The sequence below is a fragment of the Mercenaria mercenaria genome, chromosome 11 (genome assembly GCF_021730395.1).
Source record: "Mercenaria mercenaria strain notata chromosome 11, MADL_Memer_1, whole genome shotgun sequence".
Classification (NCBI taxonomy): Eukaryota; Metazoa; Mollusca; class Bivalvia; order Venerida; family Veneridae; genus Mercenaria; species Mercenaria mercenaria.
In genome coordinates, this window is record NC_069371.1 from 34,398,570 (window position 1) to 34,426,536 (window position 27,967).

The 27,967-nt window shown below is 36.9% G+C and overlaps 1 protein-coding gene across 1 annotated transcript; it reads right to left on the bottom strand.

The window, feature by feature from the left end:
• Nucleotides 1–1,215: 1,215 nt before the first annotated feature.
• On the bottom strand, nucleotides 1,216–18,465 carry LOC123532469 (60S ribosomal protein L27-like). The gene is made up of 5 exons (XM_045313915.2): nucleotides 18,391–18,465; nucleotides 18,031–18,113; nucleotides 6,359–6,528; nucleotides 1,767–1,877; nucleotides 1,216–1,302 (listed from the first exon to the last, which is right to left on the bottom strand). Exons 2-5 carry the CDS (start codon nucleotides 18,109–18,111, stop codon nucleotides 1,254–1,256), a joined length of 411 nt encoding a protein of 136 aa, XP_045169850.1. The 5' UTR covers nucleotides 18,112–18,113; nucleotides 18,391–18,465; the 3' UTR covers nucleotides 1,216–1,253.
• Between the last annotated feature and the right edge of the window lie 9,502 nt (nucleotides 18,466–27,967).

Consider the following 27,967-nt stretch of genomic DNA (forward strand, 5'->3'; position numbering starts at 1 on the left):
CGAACATTCTGACAAGTTCTCATGATCACGAGTTTCAAACTTAAAATGTGGTCTCTAGAGTGTTAAGAAGATTTTCCTTCAATCTGGCCTTGTGACCAAGTTTTTGATCCCACATGACCCAAATTCAAACTTGACGTAGAGGTCATTCTGATTAATTCTCATGAGTTTCAAACTTAAACTGTGGTCTCTAGAGTGTTAACAAGATTTTCCTTTGATCTGGCCTACTGACCTAGTTTTAGACCACATGACCCAGTGTGAAAGTTGACCTAGAGATCATCAAGACATTCTGACCAAGTTTCATGAAGACTGGACAAAACATGTGGCCTCTAGCATGTTAACAAGCTTTTCCTTTGATTTGACCGGGTGACCTAATTTTTTATCCCACATGACCAAGATTCAAACTTGACCTAGAGGTCATCAAGACAGACCAAATCTCGTGAGTTTCAAACTTCAACTGTGGACTCCCAGTGTTCACAAAATTTTCCTTTGATCTGGCCTACTGACCAAGTTTTTGATCCCACATGATCCAGTTTCAAATTTAACCTAAAGATTATCAAGACAAACATTCTGACAAAGTTTCATAAAGATTGAGTCACAACTGTGGCCTCTCCAGTGTTAACAAGCTTTTCCTTTGATTTGACCGGGTGACCTAGATTTTTGACCCCACATGACCCAGATTCAAACCTGACGTAGAGGTCATCAAGACAACCAGTGTGACCAACTCTCACAAGTTTCAAACTGTGGACTATACAGTGTTAACAAGATTTTTCTTTGATCTGGCCAACTAACCTAGTTTTTGACTCCACATGACCCAGTTTTGAACCGGACCTAGAGATCATCAAGACAAACATTCTGTCCAAGTTTCATAAAGGTTGGGTCACAACTGTTACTTCTAGAGTGTTCACAAGGCAAATGTTGACAGACGCCAGACAATGACCAGTCACAATACCTCATCTTGAGCACTTCCTGCTCAAGTGAGCTAAGAAAACTTGTAATTTCTGTCCATTGTAATAAAGCATTTAACAGACCAAGAATCATCAATGACTTGCCAGTCAAAAGATGGTTTTGACCGCAAGTGAATATCAATGATTCATGCAAGTCTATATGCAGGTTTCAGTATAAAATTCACTCGAGGACAGGTCATCTATACATTTAAGCTGTCTCAATCAAAGAGCACTTTAAACAGCTTCACAGTATCAATGAACAACAAATTCATCTTAGAGGCATTTTTAATATTTTTTTTCTTTGTACATCTAAAAGCGTAACTTCTGGAAGAACCATCTGTTTTTGCCACTCTTGTACCTGAAATATAAATATGATGCAATATGAAGTACAATTTAGCCACAATCTACACATATATATGAGGTTTGGTCCAACGTATCTTTTAATCAGTATTGTATATTCATATTTTCTTCTGTCATCAAAAATGTACCAGGCAGAGCTAAGTAAATTTTGCGTAAATATGCTATTAAATTGGTAAAATATGAAATTCAAATTAATATAATGCATACCAAAACATGCATTTAAATCAAACATATGTACAAGTAAAATACTATTTTCATATTTCTGTCACTTCAACTCTATTGCTTGGGACAATTTTACAGTATCATTTTAAATTTTTTTTTTTTACTTTATATACATCTTATAATCAAGGTTGCTTGCACAGCAATTTATGTAGCAGTTTTGAATGACCAACAACTGTTTGTCTATCACTGATTTTGATATATATTTTAACACTGGTATAACAGCTGTTATTTCAATCTTACCTCTCCTCGAATTTTGCTTTGACATCACGTTTTGCTTTGCGTTTCTTGGCTGGATCCTTAAAAGCCTCTTTGTTGACTGCAGCCTTGTCGAATCCAACATCAACAGAGTATCTGGAATGTTAAGTATCATTTACTTGAAATATGGAAACAAGGACCCTGGATCCCTCACCTGAGTAATATGAGCTACATGTTTCAGATGTCAAACTGATGCTAAAATATTAAGAAAGTAGGTCAGTAGGTCACACTTATGGTCACTGAAAGTCAGTTTTAAGATTGGCGTGCAAAACTGTACATGTCATCCAAATTTCAAGGCTGTATCTTAAAAAACAAGAAAGTAGGTCAGTAGGTCAAATTCATGGTCACTGAAAGTCAGTTTTAAGATTGGTGTGCTAAACTGTACATGTCATAAAAATTTCAAGGCTGTATCTTAAACAAGAGGACCATGATGGTCCTGAATCGCTCACCTATCCCCACATGACCCAGTGTTGAACTGAGTATGACGTCGTTATTTCTATCATTTGACATAGTGACCTAGTTTTTGAGCATATGTGACCTAGATATCATCAAGATAAAAAATTCTGACCAATTTTCATGAAGATCCATTGAGAAATATGGCCTCTAGAGAGGTCACAAGGTTTTTCTATTATTTGACCTAATGCCCTAGTTTTTGAAGGCATGTGACCCACTTTTAAACTTGACCTAGATATCATCAAGGTGAACAATCTCACCAATTTTCATGAAGATCTCGTGAAAAATATGGCCTCTAGAGAGGTCACAAGGTTTTTCTATTTTTCGACCTACTGACCTAGTTTTTGACCGCACATGACCCAGTTAAGAACTTGACCTAGATATCATCATGCTGAACATTCTCATTAATTTTCATGAAGATCCATTGAGAAATATGGCCTCTAGAGACATCACAAGGTTTTTCTATTTTTAGACCTACTGACCTAGTTTTTGACCCAGTTTCGAACTTGACCTAGATATCATCAAGGTGAACATTCCGACCAATTTTCATCAAGATCTCTTGAAAAATATGGCCTCTAAAGAGGTCACAAGGTTTTTCTATTTTTAGATCTACTGACCTAGTTATTGATAGCACATGACCCAGTTTCGAACCTGACCTAGATATCATCAAGATGAAAATTCTGACCAATTTTCATAAAGATCCCATGAAAAATATAGCCTCTAGAGAGGTCACAAAATTATTTCTATTTTCAGACCTACCGACCTAGTTTTTGACCGCACGTGACCCAGTTTCAAATCTGATCTAGAGATCATCAAGGTGAACATTCTGACCAATTTTTATGAAGATCCATTGAAAAATATGGCCTCTAGAGAGGTCACAAGGTTTTTCTATTTTTAGATCTACTGACCTAGTTTTTGATCCCACGTGACCCAGTTTCGAAGCTGACCTAGATATCATCAAGATGAACATTCTGACCAATATTCATGAAGATCTCTTGAAAATATACCTCTAGAGAGGTCACAAGGTTTTTTCTATTTTAGATCTATGACCTAGTTTTTGACCCCACGTGACCCAGTTTTGAACTTGACCTAGATATCATCAAGATGAACATTCTGACCAATTTTCATGAAGATCCATTGAGAAATATGGCCTCTAGAGAGGTCACAAGGTTTTTCTATTTTTAGACTTACTGACCTAGTGTTTGACCCCACGTGACCCAGTTTCGAACTTGACCTAGATATCATCAAGGTGAACTTTCTGACCAATATTCATGAAGATCTCTTGAAAAATATAGCCTCTAGAGAGGTCACAAGGTTTTTCTATTTTTAGATCTACTGACCTAGTTTTTGACCCCACGTGACCCAGTTTTGAACTTGACCTAGATATCATCAAGATGAACATTCTGACCAATTTTCATGAAGATCCATTGAGAAATATGGCCTCTAGAGAGGTCACAAGGTTTTTCTATTTTTAGACCTACTGACCTAGTTTTTGACCCCACGTGACCCAGTTTCATATTTGACCTAGATATCATCAAGGTGAACATTCTGACCAATTTCATGAAGATCTCATGAAAAATATGGCCTCTAGAGAGGTCACAAGGTTTTTCTATTTTTAGATCTACTGACCTAGTTTTTGACACGTGACCCAGTTCAACTTGACCTAGATTCATCAGATGAAATTCTGACCAATTTCATAAAGATCCATGAAAAATGTGACCTCTAGAGTGGTCACAAGCAAAAGTTTACGGACGGACGCACGGACGACGGACGCCACGAGATCACAAAAGCTCACCTTGTCACTTTGTGACAGGTGAGCTAAAAACAAGAAAGTAGGTCAGTAGGTCACATTCATGGTTACTGAAAGTCAGTTTTCAGATTGGTGTGCAAAACTGTACATGTCATCCAAATTTCAAGGCTGTATCTTAAAAAACAAGAAAGTAGGTCAGTAGGTCAAGGTCACAGTCAAGTGATCCCTAATCGCTTACGGTCATCAGGTAATTATAATTAAACAGTCTAGGAAATATGATCTGATAATTTTTGAAGTATTTTTTCCTAGATAACTCATATAACAAGTGACCCCCAGGGCAGGGCCTCTTTTCACCCCAGGGGCGTAATTTGAGCAATCTTGTTAGAGATCCACTAGGCAATGTTACATACCAAATATCAAAGGCCTAGGCCTTGAACTTTCAGACAAAAAGATCTTTTTTTTTTTCCCTATACAAGTCTATGTTAAATTTGGTACCCCCAGGGCAGGGCCTCTTTTCACCCCAGGGACATAATTTGAACAATTTTGGTAAAGAAACACTAGGAAAGGCAACATATCAAATATCAAAAGCCTAGGCCTTGCAGTTTCAGGCAAGAAGATTTTTAGTTTTTTTCCTATATAAGTCTATGTAAAACTTGAGACCCCCCGGGACAGGGCCTCTTTTCAACCCAGGGGCATAATTTGAACAATTTTGGTAGAGGACCACAAGGCAATGCAAAATACCAAATATCAAAAGCAAAGACCTTGCATTTTCAGATAAGAAGATTTTTAAAGACTTTTCCTATACAAGTCTATGTAAAACTTGAGACCCCCCCCCCCCCCGGGGCAGGGCCTCTTTTCAACCAAGGGGCATAATTTGAAAGAATTTGGTAGAGGACCACAAGGCAATGTTACATACAAAATATCAAAGGCCTAGGTCTTGTGGTTTTAGACAAGAAGATTTTTAAAGTTTTTTCCTATATATGTCTATGTAAAACTTGTGACCCCTGAGGCGGGGCCTCTTTTCACCCCAGGGGCAAAATTTGAACAATGTTGATAGAGGACCAAAAGATGATGTCACATGCCAAATATGAAGGCTCTACGCCTTAAGGATTTGGACAAGATGATTTTTTAAGTTTTTCCTTTCGGTTGCCATTGCAACCGAGTTCTGCATGGAATTCAATTCTTTGAACAATTTTGAAAGGGGCCACCAGATCATTCTGTAAATTTGGTGTAATTCTGCCCAGTGGTTTTCTAGGAGATTTTTTTTAGAAAATGTTGACGGACAATGGACATTGAGCGGTCACAAAAGCTCACAATGAGCCTTTGGCTCAGGTGAGCAAACACTGGCCTTTCATGTGTTACCCAGGTTCGAATTTAAGTTTACATACTTGAAAAATGCCGGTGAAAATTGAAAATTTTATGCGGTGAGATTTGACATACTAGCAGTTTCTTGTGAATGAAAATGTTGGAAAGAATAATCCACATTTTCAATTAAGATCTCATCACTTTCTTTCTTTTGCAAATTGCAATCAGTGCAGTTTTTTTCTCATACTCGGAAGCTGGGCATACCCTTCTTCATTTTAACATGTTTAACCAAATCCATAATACACTATTTATGATTAAGCAAAAACAACTGGTTGGGAGTTTTTCATACAGGATTTTCAGGTTTTTTTTTTCCATTTACACAGTAAAACAATATTTACATAAAAATGCTAGTAGAATATCTGGCCAAATTCGAATCCTGTTATGTGAAATATGACCATTTTGACTAATTCAAGGGCCACAATAATTATTCTTGATGTTACTGGAGCAATTTCATTTTTACCCATGATTGAAAATGACCAAGATCTTGTTGCTACATTATATATTTTCAGGAGAATAGTCAAGCCGAGTTCTCCACAGTGAATTCAAACAGTAAAGTTTTTGATAGATGGACATAAACTGACGAAATCCACTACTTGGAGCCGCCGTAGCGCAGTGGTAGCGCGTCCGCCTTGAGATCAAAGGGTCCCGGGTTCATTTCCGACCACTGCCTTGGCAGTAGTGTCCTTAGGCAAGACACTAATTCCACACTGCCTCTCTCTCTGCTCTTAGAGGTTGGTTCCATCAGGAATGAGTCGCGAGAGCCATTAATATAAGTTGTAAGAACTTGTTTGGCAATCGAGAATAAATAAATTAGTATAAACTAAACTGACGAAAGGTGATAACGGAAGGATATTCTTGAGAAAAGGTATCCCTGATTTCATTTCTCATTCAGGGAATGAATGGCAACTGTGCAGCTTTATAAAAGGACGTAATGGTCATTTAATCCTGTTTGAATTTGCTTTTTTTTTCAAAATCCTTTAAAAACTACAGAAAACATTTGAATGTGTACCTTGTAGGCATAAGATGGTTGAAGTTGTATACTCTAACAAATGGCTTGACCTTTGACCTCTGCTTCATCTTCTTTTTGCCCATCCCTCTGATCACTCGTCTTGGGTATCTTTCAATACCAGCAACCAAAGCGTGGCCATATGGTTTCTCTGAGGTACCATCATCGTAATTCTGCAAATATAAAATGAAATAAAATCAGACTACAATAGCTGCTATATGACTACAATGTAAACTGAATAAAGCAACCCCCTGTATTTCAAGACTTCCTGTCTTAAACTACTGCTTTCATCTCACCAAACCAAATTTGCTATATAGATATAAATTAGCTGCATTAAACGACTTCTTTTTTATTGTAAAATATTTATGAAAAACACTGCTTTTATCACAACACAATTTTCCCCCTATTTTAGTGGTTACTGGCAAGTTTTTTCCTCCTTACAGGCCCCGCCACCATTCCCCAAAGCTTAAAAAAACATGACCTGTCACTAATGGTGACAAATGCAACCGCAGCACCTTGACCTTTGACCTGGCGACCTTGACCTTTGACCTGGTGACCCCAAAGTCAGTAGGGGTGGTGTACTCAATAAGTACTATCAGCATGTGAAGTTTGAAGGTCCTGGGTGAAGTGGTTCGTGAGTAAAGTGCCTTCATGCAAAAAGTTAACATTGGCCCCTGTGACCGTGACCTTTGACCTGGTGACCCGAAAGTCAGTAGGGGTGGTGTACACAATAAGTACTATCAGCATGTGAAGTTTGAAGGTCCTGGGTGCAGTGGTTCGCGAGTAAAGTGCCTTCACGCAAAAAGTTAACGTTGGCCCCTGCAGGGCTTTTTCAGGGGGTTTTGGGAAAAAGGCCCCTGGTCATATTGGGAATTTTTAACGCGGTAAATTGTCAAAATTGGGAAAATATACTGACAAATTAAGTGAGTTTTTAATTAATATTAGTTTAAATCTTCAGTTTAAATTTTGCTGGTAGAGAGTATCCCCTTGTGAAATTGAGAATTTTTTTTCAGGATTGTTTTCCAATATTGCCTAAAAATACAGTAACTCTACATTTGTCATGTTAAAATTTTTGTTTACAGTTCGTTTTCACCAAAGTTGTAACTGAAATTATCCAAAAAGTAGAATGGCAAAGTGGGTGTATTTTCGAGTGTAAAAACTGGGTCGTGAAAATATGTGACAATTTAATTCTAATGGTGTAAGAACTACCTGTCAACATGTTAGTGATGGGCCGATTAGCGGATATAATCAATTGACGGCTAGAAAAGTCCAACTGATTCCGATAATCGATTATGTTTTCTCAGAGTCGATAGCGGGTACGAATCTACACGGGTATGAACGAAGGTTTCAGAAGGGAAATACCGTGCATGAAAATTTATGTTTACCTTAGAAATATCCGAAATATGGACTACCTGCATGCATAACGGATAAAACAGAAGTATGCCGACACTCAAACGTTAGTATTTCGTTTCAGTTATGCAATGAAAATGGATTTAACATCTTACAGTTAGGATCAGCTGTTAACATGGCGGCGTCCATAGCGTCAATAAAAGTGGGGCCAAAAAAAATAGCGAAACTCTGATAAATTTTCGTATTTTACAACGGTATGCCCGAGGGAATTTATCTGTTGAAAGATGTCAAGGTATCTACAGGCATTATCAAACAGTTTTAACCAATGCTGACTGTAACTTGGTCAATGCACTTAGCCAATGGGCTGATCTGAAGTATCTGGAAATGCAAGATATACCAACAAACATCCACTTTTAGTTTGGCAGCTAGTTAGTCAAATGGACCAAGATAAGGGTGACTATAAAGATATACTTAAAATAATACATCTGACAAATGTCTTGCCATTGGCTAATGCCTCATGTGAGAAAGCATTTTCCACAATGAAGAGAATAAAGTCTGACTGGAGGTGTAGGCTAGGAGCTGAAGTCCTTGACACTTTGATGCGAATCAAAGTTGCTGATGTTGCCCTTAGAGAGTATGACCCAAAACCTGCTGTGACAAGATGGTGGTTGTCTGGACAAAGACAGAAAAGACCAAATACTCTGCCATATGGAGCCAGAAACTGAGATGCAGTTTCTAGGCCAAACTATTGCAAGTTCATGTATCTGGCACTGCCTGACCTGAGTTCACTGTCACAGCAAGTTTTGGGTCATGTACATTACAATGGCCATGATAACAGTGTATTGCACTATTAATTTAGTTAATATTTTGGTGGTTTAGAATTAATGTTTGATAATAAAGTGACAAGTCGTGGAAAATGCAAGTTGTTTTTTCATTTAGCAAGTTAAAAAAAATACCACTTGCGAAAAAATGCAAGTAGAAAATCTGGCTAAATTCGAACCCTGAAAATCACTGACAGATAAATGAAATTGGGTGGCGTCTACATGGAAGGAGGGGGATGTATTTTGTTTGTGTAGTGTGGAAGCAAAGGGAAGGGAAGGGAGGGGGGTAGGGGAAGGGGGTATTTTGAGGTAACCAGGGTGTGAAAGGGTGAGAGGGGGTAAAATGTCTAAGGGAGGTGGGGTAAATTTCTTTAACAAGAGCTGTCTGTTGACAGCCCGCTAGACTATTCAAAGCATTGATGGAAGTATGGCGTGAAAATATTACCAGAGATTTTCAGACAAAAAAAGACAAGAGGGTCATGATGACCCTGGATCGTTCACCTGAGTAATATGAGCCACATGTTTCAAATGGCAAACTGATGTTAAAATATTAAGAAGGTAGGTCAGTAGGTCACATTCATGGTAACTGAAAGTCAGTTTTAATATCGGTGTGCAAAACTGTACATGTCATCCAAATTCCAAGGCTGTATCTTAAAAAACAAGAAAGTAGGTCAGTAGGTCAAGGTCACAGTCAAGTGATCCCTAATCGCTTGGGGTCATCAGGTAATTATAATTAAACAGTCTAGGAAATATGATCTGGTAACTCATAATTATAACAAGTGACCCTCAGGGCGGGGCCTCTTTTCACCCCAGGGGCACAATTTGAACAAACTTGTTATGATCCACCAGGGAATGCTACATACCAAATATCAAAGGTCCAGACCTTGAAATTTCAGACAAGAAGATCTTAAGATTTTTAAAGTTTTTTTCCTATATAAGTCTATGTAAAGCTTGAGACCCCACAGGATAATTTGAACAATTCTGGTAGAGGACCACAAGGCAATGCTATATACAAACTAGAGATGCTTTTGAGAAAAGCGCATGTCTCCCACAACTGCAACATTGAAAAATGTCTAGTTTCTCTCGATGGCTTTGATGAATGGACCCCATTGAAAAATGTCTAGTTTTTCTCGATGGCTGTGATGAGCGGATCCAATCAGTAATTCAAGGGCCATTATTCAATAGTGCCTGGGAGGATTTGGCTAGGTATCGAACTTGGCCGAGGTCTCACTGTCAAAAACATTTTGTTCCAGCTCGGTGAAGATCAGATGAGAAATGTTCGACTTAAAGAGTGCGGACAAGCTTGAAAAATGTCTAGTTTCTCTAGATGGCTGTGATGAGTGGATCCAATCAGTAATTCAAGGGCCATAATTCAAAAGTGCCTGGGTGGATTTGGCTAGCTATCAAACTTGGCCGAGGTCTCATGGTCAAACACATTTTGTTCAAGTTTGGTGAAGATCATAATTATGAGAAATGTTTGACTTAAGAGTGCGGACAAGCTTTGTGACAGACAGCCAGACACATACACACACACACAGACTGGAGTAAATCAATATGTCTCCCACACCACTGTGTGGTGGGAGACATAATTATCAAAGGTCTAGGTCCTGTGGTTTTAGACAAGATTTTTGAAGTTTTTTACTATATAATATCTATGTAAAACTTGTGACCGCCGGGGCATTCTGACCAAGTTTCATGAAGATACAGTATTAAATACATGTGGCCTCTACAGTGTTAACAAGCTTTTCCTTTGATTTGACCTGGTGACCTAGTTTTTGATTCCAGATGACCCAATATCGAACTTGTCCCAGATTTAATTGAGAGTAACATTCTGACAAAGTTTCATTAAGATTGGGCCAAAAATGTGACCTCTGGAGTGTTAACAAGCTTTTCCTCTGATTTGACCTGGTAACCTAGTTTCTGACTCCAGATGACCCAATATCGAACTCATCCAAGATTTTATTGAGGGTAACATTCTGACCAAGTTACATTAAGATTGCACCTAAATTGTGACCTCTAGAGTGTTAACAGTCAAATTGTTGATGACGCCAGACGCCGACAGACACACGGCAATCACAATAGCTCACCTTGAGCACTTCGTGCTCAGGTGAGCTAAAAACAAGAAAGTAGGTCAGTAGGTCAAGGTCATAGTCAAGTGACATCATAATACTTGGGGTCATCAGGTAATTATAATTAAACAGTCTTGGAAATAGGATCAGATGATTTTTTAAGTATTTTTCCTATATAACTCATATAATAACTAAGAGACCCCAGGGCTCTTTTCACCTCAGGGGCATAATTTGAACAATTTTGGTAGAGGACCACAGTACTAGACAATGCATCAAACCAAATATCAAAAGCCTAGGTCGTATGGTTTCATACAAGAAGATTTTTAAATCTTTTTCCTAGATAAGTCTATATAAAACTTAGGACCCCCAGGGCAGGGCCTCTTTTCACCCGAGGGGTACAATTTGAACAACTTTGGTTGAGGACCATAAGACAATGCTACAAACCAAATATCAAAGGTCTAACTGTTCTGGTTTCAGACAAGAAGATTTTTAAACCTTTTTTTTCCTATGTCTATGTAAAACTTGGGACCCCCGGGGCAGGGCCATATTTGACCCTAGGGGGATAATTTTAACAATCTTGGTAGAGGACCACTAGATGATGTATCATACCAAATATTAAAGCCCTAGGCCATGTGGTTTTGTACAAGAGGATTTTCAAAGTTTTCCCTATGTAAGTCTATATAAACCATGTGACCCCCGGGGCGGGGCCATATTTGACTCTAGGGGGATAATTTGAATAATTTTGGTAGAAGACCACTAGATGATGCTACACACCAGATATCAAAGCCCTAAGCCCTGTGGTTTTGGACAAGAAGATTTTTAAAGTTCCATGGCAACCAGAGTTCTGCATGGAATTCAATTCTTTGAACAATTCTGAAAGGGGGCCACCCAAGGATCATTCCTATGAAGTTTGGTGTAATTCTGCCCAGTGGTTTTCAAGAAGATGTTTTTAGAAATTGTTGACGGACGCACACTGCACGACGGACATTGAGCGGTCACAAAAGCTCACCATGAGCCTTTGGCTCAGGTGTGCTAAAAAGATACTAAATAAGCTATTTATAGTAACATAAAAGGGAAGCAATTAAAAAAAATTGTGTAAGGAATCGAGATCTTATGGTGATACAAGCTGTGTGTAAGTTTGGTTAAAATCAAATCATAAATGAAACTGTTATTGTGCAGAAAAGGTCAAAATAACTAATTTTGGCTCTTTCAGGGGCCATAACTCTGAAACCCATTAAGGGATCTGGCCGGTTCAAGAAAGGAACCGAGATCCTATGGTGACACACGTTTTGTGCAAGTTTGATTAAATTCAAACCATAAATGAAGCTGCTATTGTGCAGACAAGATCAAAATAGCTAAGACGGACAGTTGAAAACTAATATGCCTTCCTTCGGGGGCATAAAAAGGCCATAACTGAGCTAAAGTCCTTGTCCTAGTTATGTAGTCTTGCCTACATAATGTAGACTATGATGGTATACAAGTGGTCAAAGTTTCAAAGTCATATGACAAACAGATTAGGCAAAATATGGACTGGTTTCCAAGTCCAAAAAGGGCCATAATTCAGCCAAAATAGTTGACAGAGTTGACTCTTGCCTACAGATGGAAATTATGACGATAAGTGTTTAAAGTTTCAAAGCCACATTTCAAATATTTTTGACAAAACCTTGATCCAAAAAGGGCCATAATTTAGCCAAAAAACTTGACAGTCATGTTTTCATGCCTACTGATGGAAATCATGATGATAAACAAGTGTTCAAAGTTTCAAAGCCACATGTCAAATTGTTTTGACAAAACATGGACTTGTACGAAAACTGAACCAATTTCCAAGTCCAAAAAGCACCTGTGTGCAGTCGGTGAGTGTCATAACTGCGTATTAACAGTTACTTGGGACGTCTGATATTTTGACACATGATTTGACAGTTTGGTTAGATATAATTAACTGCTGAAGGGTCAAAGGGGCGGTGCTGAAGAAAGGCAAAAGGGCGGCAATTAGGGCAGAAGGGCGACGCTAAAAAAGTGCAGGGTGCTGGGCCCGGTTTTCTCTCTCTAGAAAAATCCCTATGTTATTTATTTTTCGTTACCGCTTTTATAGCATAGTTTTGCATTTTGTTTCTGTACCTTTACGACATATTTGTCGTTAACCCGACTAGTACAGGTTTTATACAGTGGAGTATATACGAGAGTATTTGTTGATTTGTTTGTTCTGAGCATTCTTCCCATGAATGATGCATAACCTATCTGCAAGGTGACAATTGTAACTGCATTCAAGTTTAAAATTAAAACAGCGTTTTTTCTGAAGAGACTCTGAGACACTCAACAGTCAGTAAAACCTTCACTTGTGTACAGTGTTTTATCAACTGTTTTTTATCACGATATGATCCGAGGATGTGTTTAACATGTCAGTGATTTTTTTTGCGCCGATTTGACTCCGAAATTCGGTGTCTTCCCAACTGACAAAAATGGTCAAAATTCCCAAAAAATGCTTAAAAATTCCCCAAAACAAGATGATTTTTCCCAGTAAGATTGATTTCTTGTGAAAGTTGAACTAAAACGATGCAAATAATCATAAAAATTGCGACTCTAATTATGGTTTATTCGCAGAATTTTGTTGCCAACTCGAAACGCATTGTTTACACAGAACGGGTCACGGCATAGTACGGCATTTAGTATGACTTTCATCACGGTCACTAAACGCTTTTTCATGCGTCAAAATGAGTCGGAAAAAAAAATTGTTAGAAACTTACCAGTGTACGAAACTCAGATTTGGATCCAATAGCCCGTTTGGGCTACCAGATTAAAAATTTTCCAAGCCCGACACCAATTTCACTAGCCCGAACTTAAACACCTTAAAATACATAATTTTTGCACCATATAACATTTTGTTTTACAGACATCTCTATGCATGTTTGAAGTAATAAAAAAGACATACAGTACATGTTTGCCATGTTTTTGAAAAATTTTTACTCGAAATACTTCAGTCCAGATCAGCATCGTCAGAGTCCAAAAGCATCGGACATGACACTCCTTGCCAAAACGAAATCTAAACTGTTATGCCCGATTTTTTAGGATCCGCACTCGCCAATTACTGCAACTCGGACTGTTGACAATTTGTAAGATGTAATACCGAGTGCTGAATACACATTTACACACACGCTGATAACATAATTTAAGCTCTGCCTACTGCAGGTACTTGTGAGATTTTCGCGAGAAGTGTGAAAGCTAATCAAATTATCCGTTACGCTAGAGGTGATTGTATTCAGCCAATTAGCGCTGCGGTTACGTCTTTGACACTGTTTGATTCTCAACACGTGAGAGTGCAAAAACCAATAATTCCATAAGTGTTTCTTAATCTGGAAAATCACGATGCAGTACTCGTTTAATTAGCATGTTTTTTTTAAACAAATGAGGAAAATTCGGTAGCCCAGTCGGGCTTGTACCTGTGGAAAATCGGTAGCCCGAGCTGAAATTTGGTAGCCACGGGCTGTCGGACTACCGTGAATTTCAAACACTGACTTACCTAAATTAGCGAAGAATGTTGCATAATTCCAAATATTATAGTAAGAAAATAAAACTTAAACACGTAATCGGTACTCTGGTCATTTGAACATCTTTTGGTAAAGTTAAAGAGAAATTAAATTCAAATCAAACGTCAGAAAAGCAAAGTGATCTGTCCAAGAAATCTGAGTCCCCACAAAATGACCCTCAGAAATCAACAGAAGCTCATGGTGACCCTAAGCTATCTGAGCTATCAGATCCTGTGACATCAGAAAATAACCTGTCTGTCCTGTCTGTTCAACCTCAGTGCATATTTGAATGAAATAAATTTACCTTAAAATAAAACTTTTCAAAATGATTTCTTTATTAAGGTTTGTTCATTTTTCCCAATTTTGAAGTTTATCATGCTAAAAATTCCCAATTGAAAAGGCATGGGCTGTTGCCAAAAAAAGTAAAAAAATCACTGCTCGTCATCAGCGTTCGCTGATCTTACCGTATCCCCCGAGACGTTATTGCACAGCGGTGGCCCATTTCTCGGCACTTGTTTTATTGACAAAGCCGAAGCTAGACAGATTTTGGTTGTCAGCAAAACTGTAGATTTTGGTAATTTGCAAATTGTCCCAATTAAGACAATTTCCGAGAGCATTTTCCCAATTCCACCGGTGTCGGTGGTATTCCCAAATTGATGAAAAAAAGGCCTGTGACCTAATTGTACAAAATAAGTACTTGTTTGCAAAGCAATTCGCAGGTTATTGTTAGTGTCAAATTCATTGAAATGTATTTGCATTGCATAAGTAAAAGTTCAGTACATGTAATTTAAACCATAGAACGTCCTTAGTATGATGCAAATATCCACACAAAGATTGTTAGTCCTCATGATTTATGGTTCATTAGGCCTATGTTTACACGTCTTACTATGGGTCACAGTGATTTTTTTTTGCCCTTTTGGGAAAAGGTCCGGTACCGGTTAAACTGGAAAAAATAGTGGGGTTTTTACTCAGATTGGGAATTTTTATAGTTAACTGATAACATCATTTAGAATGCTTCTTCCTTTAATTCCATGTAAATAGCATCAAACAACTATTTAAATGGTTAAATCATGGTGAATGTCAATGTAACTAAGTTTTCCTTCTGAAATCATCAAAATGCAAACTTAATTTGGTCATGTGGGGAATTTTTGGGATGATAATTGGGGAAAAAAAAGACAGCATTTTTCAATTGGGAAAAAGTCCTTTTAGGGGTACTTTATAAAGAAGGAAAAAAATCGCTGGGTCAATTGAACTAGCCTGGAACTTCAAACAAACCGGCCTGGTGCAAAGAGGCCATCTCTCTGACCTGATAGAGAGAGGGATCGAACTATAAAGATGTATGTTATCTTTATCCATTCAATGTCTGCCGATTGGTTGTTGTTTCATAATAATTTTACATTTCTATTCATTCAGGGGTCTAGCTAGGTCCAAATTTTTGGGAGAAGTCACTTCTCCCTCAAGCTGATTTAGGGAGAAGTGGGGAGACTTTAGGGAGAAGTGGGAAGACTTTTTCTACCGCAATATGATGTTGAGTGATTCGAAAGGTGGCTGTAAATTTTCTTGTTTCTTGATAAAAAACATTGATGTGACCATTCATTTTCTTAGTTAAATCATTTCCCATACAGTGGTAATCCTTTCGTTACAAAATTCTGAAAAAAAGTAGTTTTCAAAATTCAAGCCGATGCTGTAAATGTAACCTGCCGAATTTTGGTTATATCTTATATGAAGTGTTCATTATTAACACCGAGCAAAGAAGTAGAAGTGTATTTATTTTTATAGCTCTTTGCACCGAGTTATTCACCGCGGCATGTCAGTATCTCACTCGAATTATAAAACTGAAAGTAAAATGTGTAAACTAGAAATACATAAATTCAAATAAATTCATCAATGGAAGTCAATTTAACGTAGTTAATACATTACATGTCGTTCTTTTATCATAGATAACAAATATTTGTGTACCATATTCCAATTAATCGCATGGTTAATCAGCAGTTTCTTTAATAAAACATTGTGTTGTTTGTTTTTTTTGCACTCGAACATGTTGACAATTAACGCGAAGTGTCAAAGACATAAACGCGGCACTGATTGGCTTAACACAATAGACTCTGGTGTACCAGATAATTTGATTCGCTTTCACACTTCTCGGGAAAATCTCGCAAGTACCTGAGGTAGGCGGAGCTTAAATTATGCTACCGGCGTGTGTTTGTGTATTCGACACTCATTTATGACACCGTGCAAATTGTCAGCAGTCCGGGTAGCAGTAATTAGCGAGTGCGGAAATCAAAGAAAATCGGGCGACTTGCATTTCGCTTTGAGGTTAGATTTCAGGGGGTTTTTTTACGACTGGGGGAAGAGGCCCCAGCCTGTCACTGGGGGAAGAAAATAGCGCGCGACGAGCAGTTTTGGGGAATTTTTTCACTCGGGGGAATTTACAATTATGCATAATAAACACTTTAAACTATGTTTTTATTACATATTCTTGCAACTTTTAGCAACTATACACACTGTCACTTAGCAATAGATGGACTTGCACTAATGTTCACTTATCATTGTAACAAGGTGGGTGGGGAGAGTTGAAATGCTCAAATCATTGAATATTTAAAGGTCACATGCTTTTATTCACAAAAAATGCTTTAAAATAAGAGTTGCTTTTGCAAGAGTCATCATATTATTATTAAATGCATACTTTTGTTGGCTTTTTATTTCAATTGTACTAGAAAATCTTGTAAGAAAGGATAAAAAAGTCCGAAAATCACGATCGCGAAAACGTGTGACAAATATGAAAAAACGAAAGCAAACATTAAAAATTCTTGATAAAATACCCGTTTTAAATTTCATCTTTTCACCAGAACTATTCCATACTTATAATATCTGATTACTTAAAACATTTATATTTTATTTTGCTCTAGCAAAATACCTCGGCAAAGATAATAAATTTGCGTAACGGCCGACCGGCTTATTTAATCGAATCAAGCACATAAAATAATTACTTTAAACTAACAACACATATTACACAATACAGCATAAGCTGTTACCGCTAATTAACAAGAGGTACAAACACAATAATCTGACGCTGCATTGTTTATCAATCATCTATATTACATACTGATGATAACCACGTGTCAGTCGGCGCGTGGCGTGATTGACATCTGTCAGTAGCTAATTAACATACGACGCTCCGCCTACTGTCATACTTACGCTGGTGTCGACAAACAGTATGAAGTTCACTGGGATTTTGATTGACAAGGGGCAGAGCTTTCGAACTCGTTACGCATCAAAGAGTATTACCGCGAGACAAGCAGACGCCCACGGCATATTATGTGCGGGTCAGATACGAGTTTTTATCGATTTTCGCTGGTCAAAACCGGAACCTCGGGTCCACTGAACGCTCTTCAAACATTTTTCTACTATTTCTAAAGGTTTCCACACCCATTGAAAATTGTGAAAGACCGTCTGCAATTGTGAACGGGTCCGATATTCGGTCGGGAAAATCGCTGGGAGTAATCTCCATTGCTTTGTTTACGATTTTGGAGGGGGGAATTTCGGACGTAGGGGAATTTCGACTGCGGTAGGGGAAATCCATCGGCTGGGGGACGAGGCCGATATTCGGCCTCTGCTATAGTATAAAAAAAAACCCTGGATTTGAGCGAAGTTTAAAGTTCTAGAGCGCCTATTTCGCTCAAGTCGCCCACTTGCGAGAGCCCTGTCATTAAATCAGAGCTAAATCGAGCTATACAGCCCAATCGGGAAGTGTAACCTGCCTGTTTACAGAATGTTGTTGGAACAATCAATATCCTTGACCTGATAACAGTTCAAATGAACCATGCTGTAGTTGTTGCTTGTGTCCTGTAGCAATGCATGAAAATATCTCCCTTAAATCACTAGGTAAAATTAAATCTCACTTTACTTACCTTGACAATAACTGCCTTTCTGCCAGCGAATCTGCCTCCTAGGACCAGGACAACCTTCCCTGGTTTCATAAATTTGCCCATGGCTGCAAACAGAATAGAAAGACGGGCGTTATTTAACTAGGCAGACATATAATGTGACGTAGACTGAAACCTAACATCATTACCGAATTATTCCAATGCAACGGATAGTAATTGACTGGACAATTTGCAAAACATTCATGAAATCCGGTTTGTTGTGAACAAAATGAAGGTAGTTTAATGAAAAATAAAGCATGTACAATTATTTGATATACAACTTTCTATATAGAAATGTTTATAAAGGCCGCTGTTCTCTGATTTTTTTCATTCTGTACATCATACCTGCGATATATTTTGGTCGCGAACCGGAAAAGGAAGTTAACAAAGATGCGTTTGATTATAATGCGGTGGGCATGTATTGTTATGATGGGTTCTGACATTCGGTGACTTCTACATCTACGGGGATACTCCGCAACAATCAATTCCTGATCATAACTGGGAAGTCGGGGCAGTTGTTAAAAACATGTTGCTATGTTACATGTCTTAAGAGAGTAAGAGCAGTAATATGTACAGCTTTGTTAAAAATAAAAACAGGATAATGACATTAGTACACTGACAAAAATGAGACAACAACACCCAAGAAGATTTATATGTGCCTGCTTAAATATTAATAGTTTACGAAATAAGTTTTATAGTATTCAGGAAATTTTGATAGAAAATACTGTTGACTTATTATTTATTTTAGAGACAAAACCTGATGAATCTTTTCCAAATTCTCAATTTGCAGTTGACAATTACCACATGTGGCGGGCTGATAGAAATTCATATGGTGGAGGCATCATTGCATATCTACGCTCGGACATCGCTGGTGAAAGACGCCCAGAATTGGAGTTTAAAGACATTGAATCCATCTGTGTCGAGGTAAAATTGAATCAAACAAAGTGAATCATTTTTGGAACATATAAACCTCCATCTCTGAACAGTAAAATTTTTGAAGAAAATTGTGATATTATTTTGGACAAATCTTTAAATAAATATGACAGTTTGTTGCTAACTGGAGATTTAAATTTTAATATGCTCATTGAGGAAAAGTGTGTGCCACTTAAAAATACTTGTGATATCTTTGGTTTAGAAAATATTATAAAAGATCCTACATGTTTTCCTATTAATAGTAGCCCTGAATTATTCGATGTTGTGTTAACCACTAGCAAACACCTGTTTGGCAATCATGTAAATTTTGACTGTGGGTTAAGTGACTGTCACAATCTCATAGGAATACAATTTAAGCAGGAAATAGATAAACTGAAAAACAGATTCAGTATCTATAGGAGCTTTAAGCATTTTAATACTGAAAATTTTAACCAGGATTTATCAAACATTCTTTTAACTATAGACAATTGCGAGACAGACGTTAATAAAAGGTATAATGATTTTAGTAAATTATTTATTGAGACTGCAAACAAACATGCTCCCTTAAAGAAGAGGAGGGTTCTCCAGAGACCAGTCCCTTTTATGAATAAAGCCCTAAAACATGCCATATATAAAAAAAAGAATGCTGTTTAATAAATACAAAACAAATAAAACATCAAAAAACTGGGAAAATTTCAGGAAACAAAGAAACTTAGTCACAAGTTTGAGGAGAAAATCTTTGAATAAATATTTTATTGACAGATGTGTGGGGGGATGTAAATCAGCTGATTTCTGGCCTACTGTAAAACCTTTTCTTACCAATAAGGGCAACATCAAGCATAAAGATACCATTTTACTGGAAAATAATAAATTGATAACAGATCAACAGGAAGTATGTAATGTGTTTAATAATTTTTCATTAACGTAGCAAAAAATATAGGTAACAACTCAATTGAAGTAAATGAAAATCATCCAAGTATTGTAGAAATCAAAGAAAACACTTCAATTAAAACTGAATTAACTTTTAAACCTGTAAGCCCTGATTTTATTGATAAGCAAATTGATAAGTTATGCATTAAGAAAGCCACAGGAGCAGATGGTATTTCCTCTAAACTAGTTAAGCTGGCTAAACCTGTTATTTCAAATTACATCACTTCCATGGTTAACCAGTCTTTTACAACTTCAGCTTTCCCTGATACTTTAAAAATGGCACAAGTCACTCCTTTACATAAGAAAAACAGCAATCTTGAGAAAGGCAATTATCGCCCAGTCAGCATCCTTCCAATTGTGTCTAAAATTTTCGAACGTGCAATGAATACCCAAATCGTTGAATTTTTCGATCAGCATTTTAATATATATCTTTCTGCATTTAGGCCAAAATTTGGGTGTCAGACAACATTATTAAGGATCATTGAAGATTGGAAACAAGCGCTCGATGGAAATAAATATGTGGCAGCAGTCTTGATGGACCTGTCCAAGGCCTTTGATTGCCTTCCTCATGATTTGCTGATTCTTAAATTAAAACATTACGGAGTTAGTGATAGTGCATTAATGTTAATTACAAATTATTTAAGTAACAGAAAGCAATGCATTAAATTCGGTCATCTTACTAGTAGCTTTCAATATATAGACAAGGGTGTGCCTCAGGGCTCTATCCTTGGGCCTGTTTTACTCAACATTTTCATCAATGATATTTTCCATTTTGTAAAGAAAAGTAACTTGTATAATTACGCAGATGACAACACACTATCTCATTCGGACCACAACATTAATGAAGTAAAAAACTCTTTAGAACAGGACAGTCTTTCTTTAATACAATAGTTTACTGACAACAAAATGCAGGCAAATCCTGATAAGTTTCAGGCAATAGCTTTAGGACCAAAATCAAACAAAAGTAACCTTTCCATAGATTTAAAAGATACTTCAATTACTTGTGAAGAGGAAGTCAAACTTTTAGGAGTTACAATAGATTTTAGATTAAATTTTAAAACTCATGTTTCAGATATTTGCAAAAAGGCTTCTAGACAGTTAAATGTGCTAAACCGTATTGGGAAAAATCTTTGTAAATTAGGAAAACTTAATATTTATTACTCTTTCATAATGTCAAATTTCAACTTCTGCCCCTTAACATGGCATTTTTTTGGTGAAGTAGATGCAAATAAAATAGAGAAAATTCAAGAAAGAGCTTTACGGTTTATCTACAATGATTATACATCAAACTATCCATCTCTCCTAATTAAATCCAACCTACCAACCTTAAAAATTAGAAGATTAAGAAATGTTGCCTTAGAAACATTTAAAATTATAAACAAACATGCACCAGTTTATCTTCATGATCTGATTACAGTAAAAAATAATTCATATTCTTTTAGGTACAGCAACACTGCAGAGGTTCCTCAAGTTAGAACCACAAGGTATGGCCTGAACTCTTTCCGCTCGGCAGCGCCCAGACTTTGGAACTCACTCCCTCAGCATTTCCGTGAGGAAACAAACCTGAGCCAGTTCCGGAGTCTGATCAATGCCTGGAGCGGACAGAGTTGCAGATGCTTTTCATGTGCCGTTTTGAGTTAACCTAGTTGTTACATGCTTATTTTCATTCTGCTTTTGCTGATTTTATTTTGTTGTGCTTGCTTTTACCTAAGCATAGTATTTCTAATTGTATTTTATTACAGGATTTTCTTTGCTTCTTTGCTTGTTGTACATTGTACCTGCATTATTTGTGTTATGCTTCATGTTTGCATGCACGTTATATAACGTTGTGTTTTGCTGCAACTATCGAGATGCAGGTGCTAATCCGGTCATTTTGTTTTTAATTCTATTTTATAGGTGTTTTAATAAAATTAGACACACTTGTGCTGTCTTTTATCTTCAGTTTTTATCCGATGTTATCTTAGGCATTTTTAGGCTACAGTCAAGATTAGCATCAGTACCTCAGTTTTTCTTTTTATATGTAAATGTGCTATTACATTACGATGTTTTAATAATATGTGTGCAAATGCTTTTACTCATACTAAAATTGTGTATTAATTGTTATATATCTGTTAAATAAGTCGGTCAATAGATATTCATAGCTAATGTTGATTTGTTTTGCCATACCGACAATAAATAAAATTTGTAAAATAAAAAAAAAAATATGCGAGTCTAGGTCAGATGTGAAGCACTGAAGGTTCACACTGTCCTTGATGTTATAAGGCAAGGCGTTCCAGTATCTGATTGTGCGGGGGGGGGGGGGGGGAAGGAGTTCATATGATATTGTGTTCTTGAAGATTGAATGATAAAGTTTAAATTTCTAGAGGCTGTCGGGTGGTTATGATCTACAGAGACGAGGTTGTGTGATATTTTATACAACATAATTAAAGATGCATGTATTCTTCTCTGTTCTAATGTCTGCCATTTAAGTATTTCAAGCATTGATGTTACGCTGCTTTGGTATGAGTAATCATTCATAACATATCTGGCTGCAGCTCTTTGTACCTTTTCTATCTCTTATGCTAAGTTTTTCTGCCATGGATGCCATATGGTGTTACAGTATTCTAATTGTGGGCGGACGTATGTTTTCTAGGCAGTTTCTTTGATATTACGGTTATTACAATGTACATTTCTTTTTATGAATCTGATAGTGTTATTAGCTTTTGAAGATGTAGTTTCAATATGTTTTTTTTCCCCAACTAAAATCATCACTAATAGTAATCCCAAGATATTTAGCATTTTCTGTGGTTTTTAGTTCTTGATTATGTAATTTATATGGAAAGATGATATTTTTTCTTTTTTGGAGATTCTTACTAGACATTGCGCCTTTAAATTTCAAAAAAGGTAGAAAATATTGCATACCAACACGAAAAATGTCTGATTCAAAATAAACATTTTTGAAGAAGGGGTACCCTTCCTAGAAGGTGATAAATGTAACAATAAAAATTCTGGTCATACGTTAATAACTTTAAAAGTGGCTCCAAAGGTATTACATGTCTTAGAGACAATGGTATCCTTAAAATAGACAATAAAGAAAAGGCTGATATTTTGAATAAACAATTCTATTCTGCCTTAACTGTCGAAGAAAACTTACAAATTCCCGATATGGGGCCTAGCATGTACCCATCAATGTCAAACATACATGTTGAGAGTAATGGGGTCTTTAAATTATTAAATAAACTCAACCCACATTTTATAAAGCGTCAGGTCCAGATAGTAAAAATGCCCGTATACTTAAGGAGTGTTCTGGTGAACTTGCAGACATATTGTCTATCATCTTTAACCTTTCCCTGCGCTCAGGACAGACCCCTAATGACTGGCGTAATGCCTCAGTAGCTCCTATTTTTAAGAAGGGTGACAAGTATAACCCGATCAATTATAGACCAGTTTCCCTTACATGTATTTCATGTAAAGTCCTTGAACACATAATTGTTAGTAACTTAATGAAACACGTTTCATTGTCTAACATTTTATTAAATTTATAACACGGTTTCCGAGAGAAAAGATCATGTGAAACGCAACTAGTCCAATTCATCCATGACTTGGCCCACAACCTGGATAATAGTAAAACCAAGAAACATGTCCAAACCGATATATTAATCATGGATTTTGCCAAGTCCTTTGATAAGGTGTCTCATAAGAGACTCCTGCACAAGTTAAATTTTTATGGTATACGGGGTTCCACCCTTAAATGGATTGAATCTTGGTTAAATAACAGGTCTCAGGTTGTAGTCCTTGATGGTGCAGAGTCTGACCCAGTCTCAGTAGTATCTGGTGTTCCCCAAGGCTCAGTTCTTGGACCTGTATTATTCCTCTTGTTTATTAATGACCTACTTGAGGGTATCGTATCAACAGTGCGTCTTTTTGCTGATGACTGCGTGTTGTATCGCGATATCCATTCCTACTCAGATTGTCTGACCCTACAAGATGATTTGAATAAACTGCAGCAGTTGGAGCAAACTTGGTTAATGAAATTCAGTGTGGCCAAATGCTATGTTATGAGAATTTCTAGACATAAACAGGCCAACCTTATTAAACATAATTATTTGCTCTATGGTCAAGTCCTAGAGGCAGTTGACTCTGCTACGTATCTTGGTGTAACTATCACCAATACTCTGGATTGGTCCAAACACATAGAGAATGTGGCTAGTAAGGCCACTAGAACACTGGGTTTCATACGTCGTAACCTCTCTTTTGCCCCACAGATTGAGTATGCGTCCTCAGTATGGAATCCTTACACCCAACAGAATGTACAGAGGATTGAAAAGGTGCAACGCACAGCGGCAAGATGGGCATGTAGGAGGTGGCGCAGGACTAGTCATGTGGGTGACATGTTGACAGAATTAGATTTGGATAGTCTAGAGCATAGAAGAGAGATCACAAGTTAACCTTTTTCTACAAAATTCATAACAATCTAGTCTGTGTCGATAAGGATAGGTATTTGACCCCTATTAAAAATAGGTCACTTAGAACCAGACACAGTCAGCCCTTCCACTACTACAGACTTTCCCCACATACAGATTGCTTTACGTACTCCTTCTTTCCTAGGTTAATACCAGTCTGGAATGGCCTGTCTGAGTCAACTGTCTCCATTAGTACAGTGGACTCCTTCAAGAAGGCCATTATGACAATGTAAGGTAATATAGCCTTGTACATAGTTTTAACAGGTTGTGTCGGCTACCCTTTTTAAAACATATAATTTGACTGTCAGAGCGATTTTGGCATCAAAATTACTTATTTTCTATTAACTGTATTATACATGGGTAGTTGTTTGTTTTTATCAACTCTTCTGACTGTACAAATTACCTCCCGCATGACGTTATGATCAATAATGATCGAAGTCATTAAAGGAAGAAAGAAAGAAAGAAACTCTGATCTAAGCCAACTCGCACCCAAAATAGGCAACTAATATTTGATGCAAATTCAAATGAATAATTTAATGAAAATTGGGTATGGCTAAATACCGAACATGAGTCATGTCCACGGACATGACTGGTAAATACCGAACATGAGCGATTATTATTTTATTAAAGCAATATATTATGTTTTGTGATTTAAATTGACTATTTATGCTAAAAACTAGTGCCTACCAAAAATATTTAAAATGAAAGCATATTAATGCTTTTGATTTATATGAAATAGAAGACTGGCGATCAGATTCATGACCGTGAACAGACTGGTAAATACCAAACATGAATGATTATGTGTACATTGAGGCGTTACCTATAGATGCCTTCAAGACCAGGATGGGCAGGCTACACATGTAAGTCTGGAGCAGAATGTTTTTATCCTGTTTTTAGATGCACTGATTTTCCCTTCACGCATGTACACAGTCACAATTGTACGACGGTGCTCAAGAGGGTTCCAGCACATTATCCGGAAGAAGACGAAGAAGTTATGGTAACACAGATCAGTTTGAGTTGTAAAAAGGAGTAAGAAACGAATACAACTTTGAAATGAAACGTCAAAAGAGAAACACACCCAGTGAAAAGACCGAGAACGCTAAAGGTGATTCCAAGACTCTGTATGGATTAGTATCTAAACTAACTGGTACCAAATCTGAAAACCCACTGCCTAAATGAGAGTAATAAATGCTGAACTTTTTATGGCAAAAACCTAAAAAATACGTCAATCCATAAGTGAATACCGTCCGAATTTGTGTCGTGCATATCTAAAACGTATTCGACCTGGAGCAATCAAACAGCAAAGAATTATTATTCCGCTTGTCAAGTTGTGCACCAGGGGTTTTGTATATGATTCCGATCAGCCATACCAGAGTTATGACACTTGCCTCATATGTCTTTATTTTGATCTAGATTCGCGAAGCGTTTCTTCTGCAGAATACTCTGCACGGGTAATGGTTGATTCTGTGGCAGTGTGTGTGTGTGTTCGGGTTTAACGCGCAAGTAATGTGAATAGTTGTTAAATGTGCGAAAGATCTCTCAAAGTGCAAGTTTATAAAATAAAAAGACTACTGTTTTGTATAAAAAAACTTAAAAAGGGGTCACAGTAGCTAGACAGCCGGCAAATAGACTAAGGCGGGGATTGGACTGTATATTGCAAGGGAGGGTATTCTACAGACGAATTGGTCTCGGAAAGAACGGTTTTCAGTAGTAATATGTGCGTAATGTAAAGTTAGATAGTTTAGGTTCCCGGTAGGGGTGAGGTGATATTGATATTCATGGACTAAGTTTATTTGATTTGGTTACAGACAATCTGAGAAGTTTGGTGGCCGTGTTTGTTTGAGGTTTGCCAATTTAGGGATTTTATCATGTGGGGAACACTGGTTGTTTAGTCATTCTTGTTACAGACATAGCGGGCTGATTGCCCATTTAATAATTTCAATTTTATTAGTTAAGGAATTTTGCCGCGGGTGCAAAACGCCTGAACACTATTCTATTTGGGAGAGGACATAGGTGTTATAAGCCTTTATTCTAGATGAAACGGAGAGACTCATTTGCTTTAAATGTAATATGACTGATATGGGCTGACTAGTTTAGATATTTCAAGATTTTCACCCCAAGGTATCTAGCGACATCGATGCTTTTTATTTTAGTGGTATGTAGAGTACCGGTATATGGGAACATATATGGACCATTTTTCCTAGTTTTTCGCAACACCACATACACATTAAGATTTACTTCCATGGACCAGTCCTGTTCTCACTGTTCAAGGACATACATGTCATTTTGTAAGAGTTGAGAGTTTTGAGCTCATAAACAAAAGCAATGGCAAAAGCCAACGTCAGTTTGCAGAAATGTTTGGTATCGGAAAACTCAGGTAAAAACTGCATAAGATCATATAATTTAATAACTGGATATTGGAAATTGCAATCAAATCCTTGATTAATGCAAACAGTATTTTTTCAATTTTTGCTTAAAAAGAGATGTTCTATCAGATGAAGGCTGATATGAATTAAAATAATATATTGTTATAAAACGTCAGGATTAAAATTTATAGATATAATTTATTACATGTTCAGGTCCAGAAATCCTCAAACGCAAGGCGGAAATCATGAAGGGTTATGAGTGTAATGATTTTAATCAATATCAATATATAATTGATAGCCTTTGCCAGCACTACTTGTGTAACTGATTAGCTGTAATGACAATGTTATGATGGACGTTGGAAAATAAAGATGATATTGTTTTGATGAATTTTTTAGTACATTTGTATTTCCTTTTATTATTCCTTCTCTTGAGAAGGAATATTATAGTTTGGTTAGTCACACTTGACTGAGCTACTGATATCGAAAGCTGTTGTCATTACAAGCTGGCCAGTCAAACTCCGTGACCTTAGAAATAACCTCTGATGTTAAAACTATTCTTTCCTAATTGAGGCGACTCTCTGACTGAACGCGTCCATGGATTACATATTACTAAACCCGAGGATGGTTGACTGATTCTTTTATTTCCTCCATTCTTGAAGAACATAACATATGTACAAACAAATTTACATGTAAACAACTAAATATTATCGTTATCTCCAAATGCATGGTTAATATGTGAAAACAAACCCCATTGCGACCCTCTTATTATGTGTAACAAATTCACGCATCGAATCATAACGGATTGACCGGGTCAATGTCTTATTGCCATATTTACTCAACTGAAAGTGGTAACAGATTTAATTTGTTGTTGGATTTAACAATTTATGTTAAATAATAACTAGCGTAAATACCTACTTGACATTTTTTGGCAGTATAAAACAGACATTGCAACCAAAATTTTACAAGATGATCATTATAAATTTTTATAGATGTGCCCTAGAAGAAACTTTTGATATGCTTTAGCTTGTTCTATCTTATATTAAAATCATAATAATTATAAATATATAAACATTCAATATACAGTGTATATGATCTTAAAACACATAACACACGTTAGACCTTATGTGTGTGTTGGATGACTTCCACCTATATTAAGACCACCCCTCTATTAAGAACACCTTTTGAAAGAACCATTGGTGGTCTCATTAGCGGGGTTCTACTGTACCTGAGTAGGAATCGCCGTCGAAAATAACAGATTCCAAATATGACAAT